Genomic DNA, 27585 nt, shown 5'->3' on the forward strand with positions numbered 1-27585 from the left:
AAATTTCCAATTTTCTGAACACTTTAAGGACTTTTTGTCCATGCTGGCTTGAAATTTAAGACCACAATGTTCTCTTAGTATTTCCAAGGTTAAGAATAAACTCTCAGTCTGAAATAAAAGATTAATTATATCTGTATGTACCTTCATATAGTGAGGTAAAATGTAATTGAGCAGTTAAGCAAATAAATACCTCAAATCTCACTCTACTCTTAAAAGACGCATGCTGTGTGCTAAAATGCTAATCCTGTTTCTTCAGAAATGTAATAAACTGAGTGCTCATTCATTCAACTCATCATTTTAAGTCAAAAGCCTGCTCGTATTTATGAGTTCTGAATGGCCTGAGAATTAAAATTAGACAACGTTTTTGTTTCATTGAATTCCTGTGTGGTGTTTTACAGTGCAGACAAACAGCAATATATGACTTAAATAATGAATCCATAATCAGAAGAGTTGCTGATTCCCTTTCTGTTGATTGAATAATAGTTTATAGTATAGAAAGCCTGGGGGGGGCGGGGGGGGGGGGGGGTAAAGGGTGCCCACCACAGATTTATGCCCAAAGGTGTCTTAGAGGAGTAATGCGACCCTGTAAGAAAGACCTGAACTCTGATTATGTCCCTTAATTAATTCGCATATAAAACATAGCCTACATGTATTAGTAACTGATGATGGTAATGACGGTGATCACTGGCAGGAAACACACGCCAGGCCACCACAACACACCCCGACCCAGGCAGGCTGAGGGATTGGTTCTCACCGCACGTCAGTAGCGTCCGCGGAGGGGCGGGAGCAGGGACGCCGAGCCGGTGCTCTGGTTTGCCCCTCTCACACAGATGCTGCTGCCGTTGCCGCTGGTGGGTCAGTCTTCACGCCGTCTATTAATAATAACAGAGTCAGAACACAGAAGACGCTGCGGGGAAATCCACATCAGCAGTTCTCCTTTTTGAATCTGCGGGGACGAACCAGCGCCTGAATAATGTGACATAAACCCCGCTTCAACTTTTGCCTTTTCACCCCTGTCTTTCACCTTTGTTCGCCTTTTTTTTTTAATATATATAGAGGTGCCACTGTCTCACTCATCTTTCCCTACTGCTGGCACACGGGCACTGGCTCTGCCTGGGCGCTTTACTGCGGTCGTCCATCTGCACAGGCGGCTGCGGCTTGTTGGTAAACACGAATCGGATCCCGCCGGCAAAGGACTCCCCTCTGGCGCATTGATGCACCCGTTTCAGTGGTGTAACGGTGAGCAGCAGTCTTTTTTATTCTGTCAGAGCTGTGTTTGTTACAGGACCCTGTGATTAAATTGTGCAACACAGCCTGTTATTTATACTGGAGTGAATCTCGGATGGCAGTCAGACTACAGAGCAAGACTGTAAGTCTCTGAATCACTCCACTGTTTTTTCTAATTTTAGACATTTCCTGTGTAAGAAAAGACAATTTGTCGCACCTCCCTACTAAAGAAAAACAAAAACCCTCCTTTTAAGACTTTACATTGAGTTTAAAGTGCCCTGCAATATCACTTATGAGCAAAACTTTAATCATCTCAGTCCCTTGTTCCAGCTTCTCAGATGTGAGGATCTTTTCTTTGTCATATGTGACAGTAAACTGAACATCTATGTTATTTTGGACGTTTCTTCAAATGTAATAAGCTATTTGAATACATCTCTTGGTCTGAGGGAAATTATAACAGGTGTTTTTCACAATTTTCTGACATTAATTGACAAAAAGATTCATTGAGAAGACAATCCAAAGCAGATTACATTACAGTGTGTTATAGACTAGTTATTAAATGTCTTGTAAACTCTGCTTAAATGCTAATTAGGAGTACTTATTAATTGTATTTTAACTTTTCCTAGCCTGCTTAATCAATATAATCCTCTATTTCTATCTAGATTCATTCCAATTGAGAGCCACACAAGGCCAGTCATTGTGCTCTCTGTGTAACATTTGCCACCCTGGGTAATCTTGTTTACACTGACCGACTCTAGCTGCGGTCTCCCACTTGCACGCTTCTTGGCCTCGGCCAATTATCTTCAATCTAAACAACTTCTCTGTCTTCTTTGAAACTGCTGTTTTTGCGTCCAGAGACGCATCAGTTGTGCTTATAGAAAACAAGTCGTTTCACTGCAGCGAAATGGTGCATCAGGGCTTTATTGTCATGGTGAGACCTGGTGAAGATGATGGATTAGTGGTCTCTTTCCTCTGACTTCGCCTGGTTGAGTGGAGCAGCCTCCTCGCTCGACTGTTGGTGGCGTTCAGACAAGAACAATTACTCCCTTTGTGCTGCTCAACTTCCCTGCTATTCATAGACGAAATAGTACACACACACACACACACACAGTATCAAAGAATGACTATCTGCTAGAAAAATGAAGCAGTATCAGGCAGTCACAGCTCAGCGTCTGCTCTTTGTGCCAATGTATCTGTGATCATTCCAATTTGTTCCAGTGTTTATACGTGACACATGTAGCACTTTTCATGCATGTGATGGGGAGTTTTTGGGTCCAAGCTGCTTTTATTCCTGAAAACCAGTAGCAGCAGCAGCAGCCATGCAAGCAGGCTTGAGTGTCGTCCCCCCCCCATGTGAACTGCTGAATATTTGATGGGAAGTTCTGTCTTTAGTGCGAGCGGCAGCAGGAGAAGAAGGCGAAGCAGCTTTGTGTGAGTGTGGCGTATATAGGACAAAACCCCAGCAGGCATCTCACAGGAGCTGTCAGGGAAGCTGCCATATTCTAGGTATTTTACAGCTCTGCCAAATCACACAGGGACTTTCCTCCCGTTCTGAACAACAACACAGGAATCTGCCACGGCTGAAACTCAGTACGACTGACTCAGATTCCCTCTGCCCTCAAAAATGAGAACTTTCGGTAGCTAGCCTTCATCCTTTTTCTGCATCTCCAACTCTTGGCGCCATGGCAACGGGGCGCCTCCTGAGTGTGCCAATATATAGGTCAGTGGTCATACAAGGCTCCTCCCATAGCAAAATACCACATATAGCTGTCTGCCCTCCATTTATACAGACGTGGAGGAGGAAGACATGAATGCCCATCCATAGAGACTGTCGTGACATGATGAGCACACACATATAGACTTGAATACAAATGACCCAGATTTGGATTGAGTCTGCAGCAGCTTCACAGGTGATTTGTGCCATCAGCTGTGCAGTGACATGAATACATGAACAGAGACATGTACACCCCCTCCCCTCTCTGTCTGTGTCTCTTTGTCTGTTGGTGATCTTTGTGAAGCAGACTGTTCGACAAATGTAATCGTGATGGAGGAAATTAGGTCCACCGCCTCTTTGTTTTCATGGTCACGTCCTCACGTGTCCAGCTGAGGCCATGCCCTCAGTGAAATTATGGGAGTATATAGGTTTTAATCTCAGGAAAGGAGTTTTCATTTTACAATAGCGCACATGTTACACATGTTGTCTTTTTTAAAGGCTGATTCTGAATAAATATCTAAGCATTTGATTGTATATGAGGAAGGGAAACAGTCTGAAGAGGCTAAAACACCAGGAGGACATGTAGTGTGAAAAACAACTTAATTGTGAAAGAGGAAGTCCTTCATTTCAAATTCTATGTAAGAAAAAGCACAGAAGTAATCTCACCAAACTGTACTTACAGTATCTAAAGTAAAAGTACTGCAGAAAGACCCCATGACTGATACGTTATTATGTGATATTATTAGATTTGCATTACTTTTGCATCAAATGCTTAAGTAACATTTTCTGTTGTAGCTGTTTAAGGTGAAGTTAACTACTATATATACAGTTTGGTAGTTTAGTGCAGTTGTTTCCAAACTGATATAACAGCTGATATTAGCTCAGATATACTGAATGGGTATAGTATATATATGCCAGCTGATAAATGTAAAGACATGCCAACCATGTGTGTCTCAGTATCACACTTCTACAGTTTGTCAAACAGAGAAGAGTAACAGAGTTATTTTTCAACTGTAAAATGTCTTGTCAACAAATTTAAGGAAACCTTATTAAAATGTTTATTTATATTATGGGTTCTGTAATGGAAATTAAGATTGGCCAGTATGTCATTATTGTATTATTTTTAACACTGAAGTATCATTATAGGTATTGCCCTCAAGAATCCAGCATCAGTCAGGCTTTAGTTTCCCTCCACAGAGGGGTCATGTGATGATTAATGGGTCAAGTCCTGTCACACAATTTTTTTTTCCTTTTTCTGTTCTTGGATCTGTGCAATTTTGTCAAACATTGGATAATTCTACCTTGCTGGGCCTCAAAAAGCCATTTAGATTAAAACCATCAATAACATTTTAAGAGACTCTCGGTGGAACTGTTAACAACTAGTATTATGAAATGTGGCAAACGTCAATGTCTCTGCTAATGATCGCCTCTTGCTGAGTGAAGTCATTTAGCGATTGAACTTGAACGTACAGCCTCGATTAATGGAGCATCACTGCTCATTCTGAGGGTGTGGAACAAAGAGGCGGGAAGTATTGATCCTCTCATACTGCAGCGTCCACTGTGAGGCGGGAGAAATGTCACATAGAAATGTCAATGTGTTACTTTGGCAGCAGGGGTGACTAGAAATACCAGGATCGATCAAAAAACTGTGCCCTGAGAAAACAATACCCACGCGGGGAAATTAAATTGGTAAAGGTCTCCATTCATCCATTCATGCCCTCATCCATCCTTCTGCCTGTCTATTCATCCAACTGTGCGTTCATCCATTCAGCAATCCATGTGTTTGTCTGTCTGTTCATTATTTCATCTGTTTTTCCAACTGCCTGCCTGTCTGTCCATCCATCCATCATTCACCTGTTTGTCTGTTTGGTTTCCATCCATTTGTCCAAGTGCTCATTCATTCACCCATTCATCTGTCTTTTCCTCCACCCATATATCCATCTGTCCACCCATTTGTCCGTCTATGCATTTGTTTGTCCGACCATCCGTCCACCATCCATTCATACATCCATCTCTCCCTCCATCATCCATCCATTCTTCCATCTGCTTATATTCTAAGATTTGACCTGTGCTCTTTCACACAGTACAGTTTCTTTCTACAGTAAGATGCTGCTGTGTCACCTGCAGTGTAGTGTTTCTCTTGGCCTTCTGAGAGGTTGGTATCTGCAGACGGCGATGAGTCCTGTGTTACTGCCGATTCACTATCATTCGCTGGGTTAGTGTGACCCTGATCTCACAAAGCCCACTCTCACATGCAGATACTGACTTCTCATTACTCACACAAGCACGTGTGCTCTCTGTACCTCTTTTGTCTCTGCCTATCTAATCTACAACTGTTTCTCCCTTGATTCTCCTGCTTGCAATCTGCAAATCCATGGTTCTTCTTAATGCATTTGTACATTATAAACACAACCCATCAAATACTGTAAACTACACACATACTGCAACCTGTCCAGTGTCATGTTACATTGGTTCTTAAATCTTCAGCAGAGAATACGGACAATGATTTTGATATTTTGCTGGTTTTAAGGTGTGTTGTTAAGCAACCAAAATCCAGCATCTTCCAAATGCCTCATGCCAAGGCCATCTTAACATATGAAGCATATGACATTCTAGTAATGACAAAACCTAACGTCTGCTGAACGTCACTACCTTTATTAGCCAACCCAAATCTCATTTTCAACCAATACTCAATGCCTATCCGATGTTGGAGTCATTAGAATCCAAGGTCTTCCTGATGTTACATTGACGTCCAGTGGCTGCTGGGAGGAGAGTAGCGTCAAAGAAGGAACTTGAGGGCAACTTTAATGGGAAAACCATCATTTCAAGACATGAAAACATTAGACTTCATCTGCATCTGTAATGTATTGTCATTGTCACTGGTACTGTATCACCTCAGTGGTGCCATTTTTATCCAACTGCACTGACTGATTCTCAGTGTGAGTGCTTAAAAACGTAACTTAAAATTTCATCAGAGTCTTAGAATTTTTTTTTTTTTTGATTTCACAAAAGAGGGCTGACAAATATCATCTTTTCATCTATGTCTAACTGTTACTTTGTCTTCTTTCCACTTTAATGCTTTTAAACCGGACTGACCTTTTCTCAGACACAGACGTGGATCTGCCGTATAAAGAAATATGACCATGTTGCTTGGATACCGCATTAAGAGTGTTTTAATGTTTAAGTACAACATTGAAAATGACTCATTTTCCATCATACAAAAGTGTTTTTTTCTACCTCTTTCCCTTAACCTTTGTGTCTGTGTATGTGTGTGTTTGGAGGTGCACACAGCTGCAGTTCTTTGCAATTCTTATACGTGGCAGTGTCGGGCTTCCACTCTTGGCTATGTTTTTCCTGTAAATGTGTTTTTATACCTTCCCTCTGTCTTTGTTTAGGGTGCTTCTGTGGTCTGGGACTGGTTTACACCAACAAGTCGTGCACCATGCCGCCCATCACCTTCCAGGACCTGCCTCTGAACATCTACATGGTCATCTTCGGGACAGGCATCTTTGTCTTCATCCTGAGCCTCATCTTCTGCTGTTACTTCATCAGGTGAGGGGCAACAGAAACAGAAACGTGTGATTAAAAAACACGAGAAATATGTACACAAAAAACAAGAAAAGCAGCAGCTGGAAAGGTCCTGATGAAGGTCATATCTGCCCAGATGTCACAAAGGCAAGGTGCTTTGCCCATCCACATCCCAGAGTTCAAAGTGCATTTGGCTACAGTAACCATTTATCTCAAGCCTGCAGAGTATACCATGTAGTCAGGTCAGATCGAGGTTGATTCATGTTTCCACCCCAAACAAATCTCTCCAAAGTTTGTTTGTGACCTAAGTTAGAGCGCTTCCTCTAAAAGCTCTGAGTGTGTCTGTTTTTGTCTGCACCCGTGTACGACTGCTATGTTAGGATCTGCTCAAATGAATCCTACCAAGGGAGAAAGTTAAGCCAAGTCTTATTCAACTGGATTGAAAAGCACATGTTTGAGAAAGTGTATACAGTCATGCCAGTAGCTTTTATTTAGCATTATAAGGACTACATAAACATAGAATAAATAGATTGTAACACACTATAATGTAGTTGTAAGCAGATTAGAGGACATATTTAAGTGTTTACTGATAAATGGTATTGGTAGACAATTATAACTTCTCCTGTGAGGACATTTTTTTTTTTCTACACTTATGGGTGTCCACAAGAGAAGTTGTAGTTTATGTAGATGTTAATAAACGCTAATCGGGTTATAACTACATTATACCATTTTTGTATAGTGCTTACAAATGCTAAATATGGGGAAATAAAGTGTTGAAACATTTGCTAATTAGCATGAAACACAAATCAAAGCTGAGGCTCATGGGTTTGTTATTAGCTTTGCAGGTATTTATTCATAAAGCAAGGTGTTAGACAGCAGATTGATTATAATTCATTCTTATGGGACCATACGTGTACCAAATTTCATGGCCATCCATGAAATAGTTGTTGAGATACTTCAGTCCGGAACAAAGCTGTGGACAGACTAACAAACCGACACTGCCAGCCTGATCAATCTCTACAGTAGGGAGATTCTGTGTCTGCCGGCCAAAAACACAGTAAAGGGAAAAAAGAGGAACAGTGTGACCTCTCCTGCTGCTGACTGTGAACTCCCTGATGAGCTGAGGGGACGTTTGTGTCTGAAGGACAGGATATGAGGCAACAGGAAGCAGCCTGTCACAATGTGGGAGGATAGCAATGAGGAAAACTGCAGAAAAACTCTGCCCAGAATAAACAATAGGAAACATCAACACCTGCAGGAGTTTTTTTTTTTTTTTAAATTTTATTTCATTTTTATGTCAAGCTCCCTTTGGATGACTGAGCATCTGTATTTGTCAAATTACCTGATATCTATTAATCTGTGCTATTTTTGGTATAAGATATGATTTTGAATTGCATTCCAAATTGGCTGTGTTGTCAAAATGTCAAACAACTAAAGAAACATGTCTGTCAGCTGGAGACATACTTAGCCTGGAAACACAGCAAAGTGCAAATGGAAATGTCAGAATGTAAAGTATGTAAGTAACAGTGGTAGCTGGTATCCATAAGGTATGTGACTTTTTATGGCTGAGTTTTGTACATTTTCTTCCTGTGCAGCTCTTTTTTTCTTCTATAATGGGATAAAATTAACTGAATGTGAAGTAAGATAGCTGACAGTGCCATCAACCTATCAATCAACTTCCAACTACAGATTATATATAAAAAGTTCATTCTTGACCTCAAAACACCAGCTGCTGAAAAAATCTGACCACAAGTTGTATTTAGTAGCTGTTGTGGAGCTTTAACTCATATCTTTCTACATTAAGAACTGATATTTGTTGGGTATTTTCTAGGCCAACTACAGTATTCCTTGCTATTAACATATTTAAAGTGGCTATATAGAATTTCGTAGAACAACAATGTATCCAATGATGATGTGAAAACAATGTGATGATGTAAAAGGGATTGGTCATAGTGATGAACTTATCCGGCTCTGCTTGACAGAGCTTTGTAGAGAGTTTCAGCTCATTGTTTAGCTCTCCAGCTGCAACTTTACTGTTTTGGTTTATTCTCACTCCTCAGCTAAAGAGCCTGAGGAGGAGTTAGTGGAGACCAAAAACAGAGCTTCAAGGGAAATGAATATAAGACTATGTTCATCAGATGGCTTCAAATTAATGCTCATGTTTCTCCCTATCTCCTGGATGTGTCAATACAGTTTGTGAAGATGTTCACAATATCAACCTAAAAGGTGATGATATTTCAGTGTAATCAACTTTTTTCCTCTGCCAGCAAGTGTCCCAAAAAAAAAATCACATATTGTAGGTTTAAATTTGACTATTGTTTGGCCAGTAAATAAATGCATAAATTAATTGACGAAACAGCAGCTGTTCTGGGACTTTCAGTTATATCACATAATCTTCATCAGGAGCAGATGGCATTTGCTGATGGATGGATGTTCAAATTTCCTTTTCTTCCTGAGCATTTTAAGGACTTCTTTGGCATGTTGACTTCCAAAAAAAAACCTGTGTGATATGATCAAAAATCAAAAATAAGGAATGAGCCTTGACTTTGAAGCCTGCATGGGCAAAAAGTTGTTAAGTGCTCAGAAAAAACGAACGTTTTAACAACTACAACTCCATCTGAGGATGAAGCTCATGTTGACTGAGAATGTGACAGGATGGATTTTACCCTTTATTAATATAAAAAATTGAATCAGTTCGTATCAAATATTGACAAAAGACAAAGAAACCATAAGTCATAAAAGCAGAACACATCTCAGTATTTGTTTTGGCTTCACCCACCTAAAGACGAGGTGGTAGTGTTTGGGTCAGACATATTTCTGTGATCACGGATGTTTTGTTTGGTCTGGACTCACCACTTGATTGACCATCAACTCTGTCAGAAAAGCTTGCATCCCTCCTTTTTCTTTTGAAGCACTTGCCTGTGAATCATAACCAGTGAGTCACTTCCTTTTGGCCCCATTAACACGCTGGTAATCTTGGGTAGGAGTGTGATTGTGAATTCATTTATAGACCGGGTGATTCATCAGATGAATACTGAGTGATGAATGCCATTCTCAGTTGGGGGCAGGTTTCCTATTAGACAGACTCTCTCTAAATCCTGTGTGTCTGAGTTTGTGATGTTTGATTTTAACATTACAGTGAAAAATCCAAGTCTGTCCCTATTCTTCAATGTAAGGAATCCTCCTTTGATTATATGTAGCAATTATATAGTTTTCTAAAATGCCTTTAATTCAGGGTGAGGTTTGCTAAGCACACATGATCCTTTATGTTTCTGCTTATCCTGGCATAAAGTGGGCGTTCACACAGCAGTACCTGCAACCACGAGGGTGCCAGAAGCACAGACCAAAAATATCATATCTTTAATTATACCCCAGTCTGCTCTAACAGAGCTGGGTTTATAGTCAATAACAGAGCAGCTGCTTGGAGAGATATTTTGAGAACCACAAGGTGCAGGAACAAGCTGAGGGTGTTTTTAGCCAGACGATATACGAAACGGAGGTCAGAGATATTAAGCTACCAGAGTGTCTTTCCCCAAACCAATTCACTGACTAATACTGTCAGTGATCCTTGAGATTGGACTTGGGTAATTCCCTGAGGGTGCATATCCCAAAGCAACAGGCAGTTTCTAAGTTAACAAAGTCATTCATTGGCCAACAGGAAACATGACTGGTTAGTGTACCCAGTCAAACTTCTAATAATTAGAAGTACTTCTCGGATCTCCTGCAGCCTTGTGACACTGGGAAAGTTCACACAGACATATCTTACCCACAGAGGACTGGGGGACACACAGAGAATGAGAAAATAACAAATGCTATAGCAATAGAGAGGGAAGGGTGGAAGTCACCTCCTAACACATTTGACCTTAAAACGTAGGAAGTGTTAGCAGCAGGTTTATACAAAAACAATAGAGAGGTTTTTTTTATTTTTTTTATGTAAGCAGAAGTTGTAGGTCGTTTCTAACACGAAACATAAGAAAAAGACAAAATGAAGCTAGTCCCTACTTTATCAAAGCGAAACACGTGGAAGAAACTGAATCCTTTTGCATCTTCAGAAATCATTTTGAGAGCTTCCTCCTGTGAGAGCACTCAGAGGAAGAAGTACAAACTAAATCATCATATTTGATATGAAAAATCCTTTCAATGACTGCTTGAAGTCTTTGACCCACAGACATCACTAGATGCTTTTTATCTTTCCTGGGCTCTGCCTTTAGTCTGGTCTGGTCCTGGTCTTCAGCAGGTGGAATGCTGCTCACTCAGATTGAGATCAGGTTAATTAACTCGACCTGTCAAAATTATTCCACTTCTTCACACTGAAAAGCTCTTTGGTTGCTTTGCTGTGCCGAATGATGAAATGTCGTCCAATAACTGCTGATGCATTCGTCTGAATCTGAGCACGCAGAGTGCTCCTGTATACCTCTGCATTCATCCTGTTGCTTCCATCAGCTGTAAAATCGTTAATAGATGTCAGTGTGGCAGTTGCACTGGCAGTCATATAAATGCTGAGCCATAACAGCCATAACCACCCCCGTGTTTGACATATGAAGTGGTGGCTTTGGGTCACAAATTGTGCCTTTCATCATTATGATAGAAGTTGAGTTTTTTTTCATCAGTCCACAGAACTTCGAAACTCTACCATTTTCTTTATATATGTTTTTGTGAACCGCAGCATGCTCTTTGCTGGCATTACTGACAGTTTCAACCTGTTCTGGAAGCAACAAAACTGTTACAGAATAGACAGGATTCATTTAAACAGAGTGGGCGTCCATAGTCTTACTGCCAACTTAACCTATGGCCTCCAGCACCCCACTGCTGGTATTTGGAAAGGGTCAGCAAAATCTGTGGAAAGAAGATCATTGTTCTCGACCCAGCACAACAAGGACAACGCCATGGATCATTCCCAGCTCTCTCCCTCCCTCCCTCCCTCCCTCTTCACCTCACAGAAAAATCTCACACAATCTAAGGATGCAGATAAAAGGGATAGATGAGATGTTACAATGTGGCACCAAAATCCCCTGTTTCTCCAAACAAAGCAAGGACACTCTCCCTGTCACATCCTCCCACATGTCAGCATTATAGGGCATGCTGACATCTAAGACCAACTGGGTCCTTACCCCCACCTCCCCCTTTTAGCTTATGCCTCCCTCCGCATACTGGGTATGGACCCTCTGCTGTTGATACAGCCCACCCCAGACAGCGAGGAGGAGCTCCTACATCTGCCATTCCCATTTCAACCAGCATCAGGAGGAACAAAGTGTATTCAAAGTGCGCAGCTGCTTTATCTAATCTGACTCCAGTTGTGCGTCAGACACAGACTGTGTGAGACAACGCCTTTAGTGCACTAAACTCATCTTTTTTAAGGTCTCATCAGGTCTCTGGCTGGCCAGTCATTGTTAATTAATGGCTTTATTATTATAAGAAAAAACTTGATTTTATGTTTTTAACTGAAACTTCATTCAATTAAAACAATAGTATAGCAGCCTTCATTGAGTCAGACACCCCAAACTTCCATTTGATCAGTGAGGCTATAGAGAGTATAGGAAGGTAGGTGGAGTATCCACTGTTTTCACTACTGTCTACCAGTGCAAACAGTTGTCACATGGAAAGTAATGTTGTCCTTCAGTTGAGAATCCAGCGGTCGAGTAATATTAGTAACCATCTACATCTGTTAAACTACTCTCTGCCACGTGTATTGATTTTAAAGGACCTGTTTTTAAGTTTTGCTATCGCTACATAGCCAACATTAGCTTTAACAGCTGTTTATTTGCCAGTCTAAAAGAAATGTTGCAAGTTCAGCATCAAACTTTCTTCCTTTGCTGGCCAAGAGCTGTCTCCAGCGGTGGAGAGCAGCACCAGTGTTGACTCTTGTCTCTATCGCATCTTTTCATCTTTTACTGAAGTTAGCATGCTAACCAGCTAGCCCTGGCCTATCTCTTTACTTTCCGATAGCGACTCACTGCAGCCTCCAATCTGCACTGAAGATGTTATTCCGCTCAGAGGTCATATTATAACAAAGGCAACGACTGAAGCTCTTCTTAAGCAACAATCACCACCACCCACTCCTGGCAAGAAACCACGATCAGCAGCAGAGAAAACTTACAAATAGCCCCTTTAACTGTGTTGTCATTGTGGGTGATTTCAGTACTCATATTGATAATCCCAAAGATGGCAGTGCTAAAGAACTTTTGTACATCTTGGACTTTCCCAGCATGTAACACATTCAACACAGAACAAGGGACATATTTTGGATGTAATTATTTCCAAAGCTCTACACATTTCTGAGGTTGTGGTGTCTGATGTTGCCCTCGCCGATCATTACTCTGTTTTCTTTTTTGTGTTTACTTCTACAATTTTAATGTCTTTTAAATGTATTTCCATGCCTCTCTAGAGCACTTTGAATCGCTGTGTGTCTAGATGGTGTTATATAAATAAACTTGCTTTGTCTTGCCTTTTGAGGTTTACATGGGTTTTGAATCTTGTGGGGAATCTTCTGAGGTTATGGTCATGAAGTCTTGATCGTTATCAAGGAAACATGTACGCCTACATCCTGGAGAGCATGCCTGACTTGATGCGCAGTCATAAAGAGGTTTTCCTTCACCATGCAAATTATATTCTACTCATCCACAAGACTTGTGTTCCTCAGTGTACCAGGTTGTTTGATATTTTGTAGTACCCAATTGTTGATTCTGGCAAACCAATTACCTCTTTGATATCTCTCTGAGACAGACAACTCCACCTCAATTTAAATTAAAGAACTAGCTTTGAACAACAGGCAGATGCCCAACAAACACTTAGTAGCCGAGCAATTTCTTTTGAACCCTTGCAATCCGGGCACTATCAGTTAAAAGGTCTGTATGTCCCACATATTTCTCTCTATATTGATGTAAACTTAACTGCAATTAAAGCTGAGACTTGAGACTTAAATGCATTACCCGTTGTTAGAGTTCAAAATGAATGTGTTGAAGAACAAAAACTAAGCAACTGTACAAATACATACATATATATACTGTATAGACTGTATAGATCACCTAACTCAAAAGCTAGGTGAGTTTGTTACCTTTGTTTTTACAGTGTGGAATATACAGTATTTAAGAGAGGAAAAGCATTGTTCTGGTTGAGGTTGTGAGGTTGTTGTAAATTGGATTTCCCCGGAGTTTTCTGCACCTATTATTATATCATTTACTGTACACCTGATGAATTCAATTGTTACTTCATACAGTAAGAACTGGTCAGCAGTAGCTGTATGAGAATTTTTTGCTCTTGCAGACCGGGCACAATAGCTGAGCTGATGTCAGTTATGCCCCCCTTTCACCCACATCACATCATTCTCCAGGCATGGGAAACCTCAGCACATGTAAAACGCGTATCCTCACATTGTTCTAAAGGGAAGATTGTTAGAAGCAATCAGTGTAAACAATAAACCGAGTGACAGAAACAACGAATAACTGTCATTTCCTTACATTAAGCACCGAGTCACTGAGATTTGATTTTTATTTGTCCGTTTCGAGGGGGATCAGATCACAAATAATCGTTCATCTTTCATCTCGGATGCTGTCACTTTTAGTTTCATTTAGTTTCAGGCCCGAATCACAAACAGTGATAGACATTTGAGTCTATGTTTAGTTGTGCAAAAACAGGAGGCCAAAAATAACCGCCTGAACAGACACGGCTCGCCAAGTGATAAAGATCTCCTCTCCATTGTTGGGTTTCGGGGTGGTGCAGAGATTCAAAGAGGCAACACACTCATTAGCTGTGTTTGTGTATATGTGTGCATAAGTGTGTTTGTGTGTGTTTGCATGTGCCTGTACTTACATGATTAGTTAAGTGCGTGAACAATGTGTGTGTGTGTGCTTGCAGAGCAACATGTATTTGTCCACAGATGCGTGGCCACTGTAGAAAAGACAGTCAGTTATCAAAGTCAACCCTGCAATTATACGGTGTCAGTTACACACAGTCCCATAATTTAACCACATGAACTTAAATCTTAGCCTGAATCCAATGGCCTACTGTTAAACTAAGCTTAGAATAAATATACAGACATCTAATAAACAAGTGGAAAGTGGTGGAAAGTAACTTAACACATGTACTACAATAAAGCACCATTTACTTGAGTGCTTAAATTTACTGCCACTGTATTTTATCCACTACATTTCAGAGGGAAATGTACTTTTAATCAGCTGAAGTTATGAGTTACTTTGCAGATTGAGATTTTAAGGTTATAAAAATATGACGCATATGTACAGATTAATCACCTTATAAAGTTGATATAGTGAACCTGTTAGCTGCTTATTATTTACACCTTCTGCAGTTCCCTAAATATGTAAGTCAGTATCAAACAGCAGACAGACACAGTTAGCTACTAGAACATAGTGGGGTATTTAGCATTATAAGATATTTCTCTCAGGACTTGGTGGAGACCAAAACAAAACTAAAGGGACAATGAATATTGGTGTTAGATTTCTCAGGTGGACAGAAACCACTCTGTAACTGTTTGATGAGTGTAAAATAATCAATGAGTGTAAAATAATAAAGTGTTTTGTTTGCTAACAAGTTTGGATTGTGTTTACAATTTGTTTTCACTGCCCCAAAGTGGCCAAATATCAGTTAATGCAGGTTTAAGTACATTTTTGGTATAATCCTGTAATTATGAAATGGGAAAACTCAGGTGGTACCTCAAAACTGAACAGTACTTGAATAAAAGTACTTAGTTACATTACACCACTGACTTTTTCTTAGGTGCAGTTTTGTTGCAGAACTTTTACTTTTAACTGAGTATTTTTGTATTGAGGTATTTCTACATTTACTTGAGTAACAGAACAGATGCAAAGCAGATTGCAGATTGTATAGTTACAAAGTTATTTATTAGTGTTTTTTTTTCTATTCATCGTCAGCAAACTACGACACCAAGCCCAGAGTGAGCGGTTTGGATACAGAGAGGTAAGCCTGACAAGTACACTTTGTACATTTTATGGTCTAAATAAAAAAAGTCTTTATTAAACATTTTGTTTTTGTTACTCCACAGGTAGTTTTAAAAGGAGATCCAAAAAAGTTGAATCTTCATGGGGTAAGAATGTGATTTACATGAACATCTGCATTGATTTCTTGATGTAGTATCAGTGAGTGAACAGCTTTAAACTGTCACCAGAAATCACCCATGATAATTATATCAAACAACTGTCCTCTCTCACCCTTTCCTGTCTGTCACTCACGCAGCAGACATGCGCCGTGTGTCTGGAGGACTTCAAAGTGAAAGACGAGCTGGGAGTGTTGCCATGCCAACATGCTTTCCACAGGAAGTGAGTACAGGAGAGCTCTTGTTACCACTTTGCACCTGCCTGGGCTGGATAAATGAAAATGGTTCAGTCTGAAGTTCAGTGATAAGTAAAACAGATGAGTGTTCTTGACTGCAGGAGTTCTTGTTCAACAGTGATTCTATTCATTCATTTTTATATTTTGTTTTCCTTCTCATTGCTAATCTGGGTGAGAGAGGTGAGGTCAGGACTATAATGTGTCCCAGCATGCACTGTGCAGATGGCAGATAGTAACTAGTAAGATCTTTAGGGTTTATGTTTATTGGGCGTGCAGTCCTTTCAGAACATCCTGGAGGTGGTAGGTTGTCCCATAGTATGTCTGCAAGACAGAATGATAGAGTTGCAATGATACTTATAGAACTGTACATAACCACAGTTTTGAGGTACTTGTATTTCACCGGAGTATTTCCATTTGTTGCTACAGCACTGTATCATGTCCTTTTTTACTTCAATACATTTCAAGGCAAATATTAAACACTTTATTCAACCTGTTAATCACTGTAATGTGTCAAAATGAGTGACAGGAATCACAATCTCATGTTGCAAACCTCATGACTAGGGCCTCAGTGTAGCTTCTGTCTGTTTTCTTCTACACAGGTGTCTGGTAAAGTGGCTGGAGGTTCGCTGTGTCTGCCCCATGTGCAACAAACCCATAGCTGGCCCCCCTGAGCAGCACCACAGCATAGGGACTCTACTGGATGAACTAGTGTAACCTCTCAGCACCTGCCAGCCTGGGTGGAGCACCTGGTGTAAGTTAGAGACCAACAGGAAGAGGGACACTGTTTTGCAGTTAAAAAGCAGCAAAACACCAACATGATGATAGTAAGTTGGGGTTACCTAGTTACCACCCGGAGGAAGACTCTGAAGGATGCTGTTGCCTAGCAACCATCTCTGAGATGGCAACACGACACCTTGTGGTGTCTGAGAGATTATCTCCAGCCACCCACACATCACTCCACCACTCTTCTTTCAACATCCCCCTCTCCACCCGATCCTTCACATTTTCTCTTGTTGCCTAGAGTGAGGTTAATGGCACCACTGACGTGGAGGAGACACAGTTTAATTTTTCACAGTGATGTGGGCAAATGAGTCCTGAAGGGTGAAAGGACTGGGCAGGAGGCGCTGATCCCCTCTGAGCATGTATGAGTGTTGTATGTCACGGTGGGCACTGATAAGAAGTAATATAAATATTGGCTGTGGCTGTCAATGTTCTAGGAAATGGATCTTGAATTCTTTTAGATAAGAGGCTGTGAAGTTGATATTTTCTGCTCAACATCTTTGGGAGTACCACAAGGACACGTTGACAGAAATTACACTGCTAACACTACAGACAATTCTTAGAGTTTGGAGAAACAAGGGTTTAACAAAGGAAATACAGTAGTGAAAACAGACAGTGTTTGTTAAAACTGATTTTCAGCCACTTTTTGGCCTAAGATTATAAATTGAAGTCACACTGGGGAAGAAATGATGAAAAAGGTACATTCTCACCTCATCAGGCGTAGGTCACAGGACCTTCACCTGTAGTTGACTTGTAGCAAATTAACAAGTATTTTCATCAAGTCTGTCTCTCAATGTAACTGATTTGTGCTGATACTGAGTATAAAATCCATATTGGTGCCCACCTCTACAGTAATATCATGTATGTTCTACATACTGTACATGCTCCAGTTGTTTTTTTCCACTGGGATGTCTTATTGTTCAGACATGTTTTTATTGTGTTAATGTAAATGTAAGGAACTGACTCCTCCTGCCTCTCACTGTAACAGTTTGGTTCTTTGTTGGAAATAGTTTTTGTTTTAGATATTGCACTTTAAATGCACGCACACGCACACAAGCACACACACATACACACACACACACACACACACACACACACACACACACACACACACAGTTTCAATGCCTCTGTCTTTGTAAAATGTTAGACTAAGGCTTGGATGAAGCACAGCAGGTCCCTTGTTTTCAGGTTGGGCCATTCTCTTATAAAAGTCTATAAGGTATCGGAGATGCTGCCTCATCTGAAGATAAGCAAAGTAGCAGTACAGACCTGTCGTGTTGTTCTGTGAATTAATCTGGGAAGCAACTAACTCACTTTCATACACAGCATTTTTGTGGCATTATTTCTGGTGATTCTGTTTCACATTCCTTTAATTTTGTGATTTACAAGGATTCAGAAAGCGAAGCACTGCCTAAATTGAGCACAAAACTCACCAAGAACATTGTCCAGATACAGTAGGCACCTGCACTGTAATCAAAAGCCAAACACACACACACACACATACACACGCGCGCACACACACACACACACACACACACACACACACACACACACACACACACACACACATACAGATAGGGCTGATGAATTCACACCCATGTGCCAAAAAAAGAAAAAAAAAATGTCCTGTTGCATTTTTAACACACGAGCAAGAGAAATGTTCTGGCCACATTCCACATTTTGTAATCCAACAGATGTAAATAACTCGAAACAATAATAAATACAGTTGTTTGTTTTGCGCAGCCTCTCTTGTTTCCTGATTTCCTGATAGTTATGTATGTGGCGCCACCATCAGGTGAAATAATGTATCAAAATCTATAAAACTGGTTTCTATCCGCTTCTCAATGGACAGTAGCAGTGTGTACATCTACAAATGCTCCAGCAATGTGTTGAGTGCACAGCTGTTGCTAAACAGAACAAACAGAATGCTGGTCCTTGCTGATGATTTTTAGTTTTATATCTTATAGTTTATTTTTGATGGTCTGTTAATCTGCAAAAAAGTATACCTTTATAATTATTTTTATTTGTGTGAAATCTTAAATCTCTAACGACAAACAACAATTTCACAAGGAAAACATTTTAGAAAGGAAAAAACAAAACAAAACTTTTTATATTAGTAATGTTTTGTCTTTTTCTTTCCTGTCAAACCAGATGTGTCTTGCTGAGGCACACACCCAGTGCATCGACATTCAGCTATATTCCTCTGGTGGAAAAAACAGTTAATCAAATCAAATCATGGTAGTAATATAATAACAATAATCTCTGTGCCAGGACAGGAAACAGGTTTCACTCCTTCCCTGAAAACTTTGTCTCCTTCCTTTAAAAAAATGATTTGCCATGTCACTGTATGATAACTCACACTCACATTTCAAAAACATTCATCATAACAATGAATTATTAAATAATAAATCACAAAGATTCATATTGGGCTCAGAATCTACAAGAAAAAAGAGGGGAAACAAACTTCACGATTTAGAGGAGTCGGGGCTCAGGAGCCAATATCCGAATGAAAACAAGGGCCATCTGTATGCTGCCTCATTAAATGTGCAAGACCCCGTCCTATTGGTGGGATCCAACTGGTACCTAGCTATTTCCCCAACAACAGATTGCAGGTGGCAGAGCATCGAAGTCTGAAGGGCATTCCTTACTCCAGTTGCCTTCTAATTAGACTTAAGGGCAGAGTGGCGGAGCCTCGAAGGACCTGAGAGGGAATTCAGTATGAAGGCAGATGGTGTTAGATCTCCATAGGGATGGCGGTGGTGGTGGGGGGACTGGGGCTGACGGAAAGAGAGAGAGAGGAGAGGGAGGCGCTGGGAAAAGGAGGGGACTGAGTGGAGAGAGAATGGGAGAGAGGAGGTCCTCAGTAGTTCAATTTACTTCTGTAAGGCCACTTCAGCCCTAAAATTGTGACAAGCTAGTGAGATAGAGATAATTTCTGGACAATTCAGCATCTCACTTTTTTTTAACTCTAACAAACACACAACGCTCCTGCCTGCAAACATTGGTAAGATGCTGTTTTTTTTTTTAACCTGAAACAGTGACAGACTGAGAGAAGCAGTTTAGGATGGTCGACATCCAATTATAACTTTCCTGAGATTCACAGCAGCTGGTGAGTATAATTATATTTATTTTTTAATAGCTCTGTCCTTAATTACAGCTTTAAAGAACCTGTGTATTATTTGGTTACTTTCACATGTTTCAGCTTGTGATCTCAGGATTTCTTTTTTTTTTTGTTTTGCAATCAGTTTCATCATGAGAGCTCATAAGTCTGATGACCCACCGTGATTCATTGCCTTTAAGGTGTTCAACTAGGGATGACAGCAGGGTGAAAGCTATGCAGTCATATTAAACAGACGAAAGGTCTCACTCTGAGGAGCCACAGTAGATGCAAGATTACAACCATAACTATAATATTTTATAATAAAACATTTTAATAAAAGTACTGAATTTATGGTGGACTGTGTTAGAAGGGTCCTCGTGGTATGAACACATGTAGACATGCAAGTGTAGTCACCAATACATGTACCCTCACACACACACACACACACACACACACACACACACACACACTGCTTGGGTGGACCTGGAAACATAAGCAAGTCTTTCATGAGATCAGCCTCTACCTGAGCAATAAAGAGCCAACTGTGCTGTGAATAAACTGATGATGGCAACACACACACACACACACACACACACACACACAGAGTGGAGAGACACACAGAGAAATGCTTGTTTCTGCCACTTCCCACATTCAGCGTCGTGGCACTCAGAGTGAATGTAAGGTCAGGTTATTTCTCTTTCTGTGCATTTTACAGCAGCCAAACGAAACCTGACCAACAGTCCAACAGCAGCAAGACAAAGGCGCATGCCATGAACTCACAAAAACACTGCAGCGCAGCAGAACCAGACTGACTAGGCTGGTTGTTTCGCTTTCTCTGGTTGTCACTGAATTTGTTTGCTGTTGTAAGGTCCCCAGAGGACGAATCATTGTGACTTCCCTCTAACAGCCACATGAGATTATTTGTGATTTTAAGTAAAACATATATATCAACAGCTGTAAGATGAATTCCATAACCTCTAATGCAGGGTCTCTGGTAGATTTAAGTCGCATAAGATATTGGGAACCAATGCGTTAAACTGTATATTTTTGTCATTGTAGGGAGTTTCGATACTGTGGTGATGACCTCTGCACTTAAAGTGGCACAGACACATTGAAGCAAAAGACATGAATGTCAAAATGCCCCGTGAAGATGGTGCCTGTGGATGTGACAGATGAGGACGAGATGAAAAAACTGGAGGACATCTTCTTTAAAAATCATATTTTTTAATGCATAGTTTTGGAGCTATGGGTTGCTCATCTTTTTGTAGGTGCACCTCCACATGACAGAAGCTGAGCCATGATTTTATAAGCCTCAAGCATTTAAAAATCGTCTAAAAGACTACCCACCATGTTTAAACGGTGGCTGCTGGCCCTCGTGGCCCGTGTCGGCCTCATTGTGCTGGGCCTCTGCTGCTGTCTCTCGCTGTTCTACCTCCTGGCCTGTAAACCTGCGTCTCGCAGCAGCCAGCAGTCTCTGCTGTGGTCTGGGGGGGCCACCACTAAGGAGGGATACATGGCTTTGTTGCAGGAGAGGGAGGACTCTCACAGACATTACATCAACAGCCTGACAAAGCAAATAACCCAGCTGAAGGAGGCTCTCCAAGAGAGGACGCAGCAGCTCCAGGAGTCCCTGGATAAAGCAAAAACCAAAGGGATTCTGCCTCAGGGTCTGGAGAGTCTGCACAAAACCCCGACACAGTCTGACCTGAAGGTAGGAAAACATGACACAGCATGATAGATGTAGAAAGGTTCATGTGGCCTGATGCAATAAATGAAGTTTGACATCATAGGCACAGTAGTAAATGTTACATCATGTCCTCCAGGAGTTGTTCCGCTCCCAGCTGAACCAGGCGGAGGTGAACTCAGGTGTAAAGCTGTCCAGCGAATATGCAGTGATTCCTTTTGACACTTTCACTCTGCGGAGGTGAGTTGGACAGTTGTTCGTCGTTAAAGACAGCCACAGGAGCGCTTTCAGGGCCTCCGGGAGCACTGTGTAAACACCTGCTCCTGATGTCAAGTCTTAACCTCATGCAATGCTGCCTCTTTATAGAGTGGGGTTTTTGTTGCATCACTCAGGGTGTACCAGCTGGAGACAGGGTTGACCAGGCACCCTGAGGAGAGGCCTGTGAGGAAAGACCGCAGGGATGAGCTGATAGGCACCGTGGAAACAGCTCTGCACGCCCTGAATGGACCTCAGCAACACACGGACAACATCAGGCGGAAGCGAACATACTCCCCTTCAGACTTCGTAGAAGGTGGTTTCAAATTATTACCACAAAAAAATCAATTGGGATCCATCTGCACATACGATAGACTTTAAAGACTAAAATACATTTTTGATTTTGTGACGAAGATGTTGTCCTCTTTCGTTTGCCACAGGGTTGACTCGTACAGAGCGGGACAGAGGAACCGTTTATGAGCTGATGTTTAAAGGCGACAGCCCGCAGGACTTCACACAGCTGGTGCTCTTCAGGCCGTTCGGCCCCATGATGAAGGTGAAGAGCGAGAGTGTGGATACGAGCAGCATGCTCATCAACATCATCGTTCCTCTGTCCAAGAGGCCGGACAAATTCAAGCAGTTCATGAACAACTTCAGGTATCATTTGAGGCTGAATGACCACCTTGTCACCCATTCACTACACGAACTGGGATTATGTTATTGATCTCACAGTTAAGTAATACACCTGGAAGTGCTGACTGAAACCTTATCTTAATAGAGTAGCTTGCCTGAGAGGCTCCTCGCCACTTCAGAGAAAATGAGAAGCTTACAGATTTTAAAGGTTAGTTTCACAGATGTGGATCTAATTGTTCTCCTTATCTGTGAAACAACACTTTATTCAATACACTCATCTCTTTAATACTGAGGTGTTTATCTGTGGCCCCCTACCATCAGTCAGAAGTAGGCACTTAACACTGTGCGTGCCCTCTATACAGTGAATTTTATTGACAATTTTTCTGGAACCGCAGATATCTTTTTAAGACTGATGTCAAAGATGAAAGAGCTGCTGGTTAAAGAACACTTTAAGAGATTTTAGTAACATTTAACATTCACTTTTTATACACCAAATAATGTATTTGTCTCATTTCTTTTAAAATCATGGTTAAAGACTTTTTTTGTTTGCCACTGCATTTATTATTGCCACTGGATTTTTTAATCACCCCTTTTCTATGTTTAAATGTGTCTTTTTATATTGTTGTTTGTTTCTTTTCTTAATGCCTTTTGTGTTAAATGTAGAGCACTTTGAATTGCCCTGTTGTTGAAAGATGCAATTTCCGTGGCTTATCTAAAATAAGGTCATTTGTGGCTATCGCTGGAGAAAGTCACATAGAAGTGCACCTAACACGTGCCTCCCTCTGTGTTACCTGTTCAGAGAAGTGTGCATCCAGCAGGACGGCAAGATTCATCTCACTGTCGTCTACTTTGGGCGAGATCAGATAGACCAGGTCAAAGCCATGTTGGACCAGACCACCAGGTAATCCCCAGGTAGTCAATTCACAGTTTGAACATCAGCCGATGTCACATTGGTTTGGTGTATTGTTGTAAACTGCCTCCCTTACACAACACTCACCTACAGAGTCTCCCTGTGACTTTGGACAGCTCAGTCCATGTTTGTCACAGGTATGAAATCACGGACAAGTTTCAAGCTCCCAAAAACCGATTTCAAATAATTGTATGCGCCTTTTCTCTTGTTCAGCTCCAAGTTTTCTGTCTTCATGACACAAGAGATTAGAGATCTTTATTCCCAGATTCTAAGAATTATTTTTGTTTGTATTCATTTTAGGGTCACATTTATGTGAAATAAGATCAAATAAAGTAACTACCTGCTGATTTTGTCATGTTTAAAGCCACTGGATTCATGAGACGAATCTTACTTGGGTCAAAGTCATTTCACCTCTGTCAAGACGATAACATGTAATGAAACTAACTGATGAAAAACTTCAGGTAGATTACTGCAGGACAAAGATGAAATATGTATTTTCAGATGTGGTTGTGCTGCACTGCAGATATTTTGAGATAAAAGATAAAAAAAACTGAGAGAGAATCAGGGTTTTGGAGCTGCAGGCTAATAACAAGCTGGTCCTCTGAAGCCCCTGAACCTCCAGGGAGAAACACACATCCCTCTATAAAATCGTAATGCAGGATCTTTTATTACTTTAGGCCTCTGGGAGCAAAATGTTTTAGGTCCTCTATGAACTATTGTTAACTATGTGATGCTGCAACACTCTATGTCTGAAAGTTGGTTGTTTTTGAATGATTATTCACTCTAAACATTTCAAATTAAATTAAAGTATATTTTATTATTTCATTAAAGTACCTGTCTTATTGCACACAGATAAAGCCATGTCTTCATCTTTCCCTCAGAGAGACTCGGTTCAGGAGCTTCACGCTGATCCAGCTGAATGAGGAGTTTTCTCGCGGTCGAGGCTTAGACGTGGGCGCCAGGGCTTGGAGGCGGAGCCAGAACGTCCTGCTCTTTTTCTGTGATGTTGACATCCACTTCACCGCTGACTTCTTAACTTCCTGTCGTCTCAATGCTGAGCCTGGTGAGAGACAGGCAGAGGCTATTATATGGGATTTTTAAAATGAGGTGGCACTGGGGGGGGGGGGGGGGGACCAGTCAAGGGGGGCTCTACCCACCACATTCTGGTGGTGCACCACTGCATCATAGCTGTTCACTAGTCTCCTGAAGTTACATTGGCCAAGCTAACTAACTACTTATGTAATATGATTATGAAACTATTGGCGGCATTTGAAACTGTCATACCTGCAAGGAGGATTTTCACAACCTAACAACCCAAAAGTTGCTCTTACTAATGGGTTATAACTAATCTGTTAAGTCTTAGTAAATGATTTACCAACCATAAATAAAGCCATTATTTAACCCTTTATAAACAGTGCCTTATCAGGAAGTGGTACAGATTGATTAAAGGCCCTGCACATCCAAAAAAACATACCACATGGTCAAACAGCAACATAAACAATAATGACAAACAAGCACATATTTCACGTGGTTTGCTCAGTACAGTTCTGTCTCTGCCAACCAGCTGAAATATTTAAAGGGCAGCAAAGGGTGTGATGTTCACTAGAGATTCAACATTTCACATTCACATTCAACTCTTCTGCTGCTTGCACTGAATTTCAGCAAGTTTACCCGCAGCATGTCGGTTTGGAGTTGAAGTCTGTTACCACTTCAGATGGTGTTTCCTCTAGTGCCCCCTTCTGTGGTTGGGGTTAGAGCTTAGGTTATGGTTATGGTTAGGTGTAGCATCATAGGTGTAGCATCATAAGAGACAACTGGTTGAGGTTAGGGATAAAAACAGGTTCAAGGTAAGGTAAAGGGTAAAAGACTTTGACATAGCAGTTCACTGCCTAGTGGAGTGCAGCCTGTTTCATGGCCCAACGTCAAACTTTTATTGGTTTGTTCCAGCTTTTAATTTCTCTGTCCCAGTGAAGGATTAGCAGTATACAACAGATGTCTTCTCTGTTCTTAGAGTCAGGGGTCTCCCTTGACCAGAGCCTCTGTACAAAGTAAGCTATTCTTGATATTTTCCTGTTTTTCTCATAATCTCTCCATGTGAAGACACCTGTAGCACAACTACAAACTGTGGGACCAGAAAAAGGGTGATGAAAATATTTAAGGTGTAAGTTGACATACATTTTTAAAAAATTAGAAAACTTACCAGGGAGATGTCAATCAATCATCGTATGTACATACACACACGCAGACCCAAGAAGAACTCTCATCAGGTATTGTTAGTCGAAAAACCTGCATGGGTTTAGCAAAGCTGTATAGAGAGTTTGAGAATTTGAAGGTTTCATTTTTGGAAAACCTTTGAGTGCAGGGATTTGCAGTTGAAATGCCAATCTGTGGGATTCAGTTAATTTTGTCCCCTACTGTAGTATAAGTCATCATCGTTGTGGTGTTCCTGCACTGCAATCCAAGAGATCGATTAGCACTCAGTCAGTGTGTCCAGCTCTGTAATGTGAGTCTCTGGAGAAGTTACTCTTTTATTTCTGTGCTCAGGCCTGGTGCTTACTGTTGATCATACTAACCACCCAGTTCTTATTATTAGTCAGTCCAGTCAAACCTCTGCTGTAGCTGCAAATTATGAAAAATGCATCAAATACCAAAGAATCCTTCACTTGAAAGAGAGAAAGAGAAAGGTAAAAGCAGAAAGTGTGCCTACTACAGCTTTTTGAGCTGTTCTGTTTTTGTCTCTAGGTAAGAAAGTGTATTATCCAGTGCTCTTCAGCCAGTACAACCCATCTATCATCTACAGTAATCAGACACGTCTGCCTGCAGTTCAACAGCAGCTGGTGGGTTGAAAAAAATAAACAGATTTACTTGAATAAATTACATCAAGAATGTCATCATAATATAAGTGAGAATGTAAGTGTTATCTTTTTTGTCTTAGGTGATAAGGAAAGAAACTGGATTCTGGAGAGACTTTGGGTTTGGCATGACATGCCAGTACAGGTCTGATTTCATCAACATAGGTAATGAAACAGCTTGTGTCATCATTGATTTCACAAATTTCATAATCTGAAAAATTCTTATACAGTTAAATATTACTGATTATTGTAGATACCAAACTGTCCAAATGCATAAAAGTACAGGATTCTATGTATTTTTATATAAAATTTCTTCCATTTATGCGTGTATACTTTGTCTGTTTCTTGGCAGGTGGTTTTGACCGTAACATCAAAGGCTGGGGGTTGGAGGACGTACACCTGTACAGGAAGTACCTTCACAGTAAGCTGATGGTGATTCGTTCCCCGTCTCGCGGCCTTTTCCACTTGTGGCACGAGAAGAGCTGCGCAGATGAGCTTCCTCCGGACAAGTACAAGATGTGTATGCAAACCAAGGCCATGAGCGAAGCCTCGCATGGCCAGCTAGGGGAGCTGTTCTTCAAACAAGAGATCGAGGCTCATTTGAACTCCAAGAGGAAGGAGAACAAAGGAGCATAATGAGGACAATGAGTTAGAGATTTTTAATGATTATTATGTATGTTCTTGTTCTGGTTTTTAATGATAATTTATGGTGACTTACACTTCCTGAAATCATGCCAGAGAACAGGGTGTTCAAGTAATGTTAACAGAATAGGCAAAGGCTGGTTTATTCTAATTATTTATCGCCATGGGAACAAAAGAAATTGCAAAGAATTGACATCAGAACTAATTGATTTTTTTTTTGTTAATAAAAGTATGAAGAATGTGATCAAAATTTGTCTTCTTTATGTTCTTTTCTCCATAGAAAACTAATTGAGAGAAAAAAAAACTTTCTTTCAATTACTTTTTCATCCTTTTACTTTGTGTGGTTTGCGTAAGTCTCCTTAGTGAAACAAGAAATAAAGGAAACAAAGGAGGATTTTATCTTTCTGTTAGGATGTTTGTTTTCTATTGTTTCACATCAGTATGAATAAAAAAATCAAGTTTAACTTTTCCAAACTGCCAGTTTTAAGACACAAACCTCGGCTGCTATATTCACAGTGAGCACAAGAGCAAGATAGTCATTTCAGTTGTCTGATGAGCATCAGCAACATTTCGTCATTGCTTTAAGTCAGAAGACATCAGTGCACTTTTTGTCCTTATTGTTACCAAATGAACTGGATTCATCGCCCTTTTTCACAGCAGATATTCTTACTTGTTACAGCACAAAGAGCGCAGGTAATGATGGCTGAGTTCAAGAAGTTAGATTTCAATAGACAATAGATCAACATCACTTCAATCACATGCTCTGAAAGTCAGAGTGGTCTTTGGCCCATGAATGCATCTGGGTGTGACAGCCCTGCCCACTCTGTTTGTGGCTCCTGGTGTGTTTTCCCTTCTTCTCTTCCTGTTTAGGAGGTTGGGCCAAGAGGCGTTTCAGGAAAGATGAGCCGCACCTGAAATCACTTTTGAAAACTTACATGAAGGGCTGGAGAAATC

General features: G+C 40.8%; 2 protein-coding genes across 3 annotated transcripts; both read left to right on the forward strand.

Moving 5' to 3' along the window:
* Positions 1 to 597: 597 nt before the first annotated feature.
* rnf122 (ring finger protein 122) lies at positions 598 to 18297 on the forward strand. Of its 2 annotated transcripts, none has more exons than XM_071483333.1 (6): positions 598 to 1239; positions 6337 to 6493; positions 15358 to 15403; positions 15489 to 15530; positions 15683 to 15762; positions 16375 to 18297. In XM_071483333.1, the coding sequence occupies exons 1-6, from the start codon at positions 1215 to 1217 to the stop codon at positions 16487 to 16489; spliced, it is 465 nt and encodes a 154-aa protein (XP_071339434.1). In that variant the 5' UTR covers positions 598 to 1214; the 3' UTR covers positions 16490 to 18297. The 2 variants fall into 2 exon arrangements, with proteins under 2 accessions (XP_071339434.1, XP_071339433.1); XM_071483332.1 differs by having other exon boundaries at positions 600 to 1239; positions 15680 to 15762.
* An 897-nt stretch (positions 18298 to 19194) lies between these two features.
* LOC139624302 (chondroitin sulfate N-acetylgalactosaminyltransferase 1-like) lies at positions 19195 to 27095 on the forward strand. Its single transcript, XM_071483331.1, has 10 exons — positions 19195 to 19664; positions 20715 to 21366; positions 21479 to 21579; positions 21732 to 21910; positions 22035 to 22251; positions 23027 to 23128; positions 24019 to 24200; positions 25880 to 25974; positions 26073 to 26154; positions 26342 to 27095. The coding sequence occupies exons 2-10, from the start codon at positions 21004 to 21006 to the stop codon at positions 26623 to 26625; spliced, it is 1605 nt and encodes a 534-aa protein (XP_071339432.1). The 5' UTR covers positions 19195 to 19664; positions 20715 to 21003; the 3' UTR covers positions 26626 to 27095.
* The last annotated feature ends 490 nt before the right edge of the window (positions 27096 to 27585 follow it).

The sequence above is a fragment of the Trachinotus anak genome, unplaced genomic scaffold (assembly GCF_046630095.1).
Source record: "Trachinotus anak isolate AG129_WGS33_773 ecotype Australia unplaced genomic scaffold, CSIRO_AGI_Tana_v1 ptg000008l, whole genome shotgun sequence".
NCBI classification, from domain to species: Eukaryota; Metazoa; Chordata; class Actinopteri; order Carangiformes; family Carangidae; genus Trachinotus; species Trachinotus anak.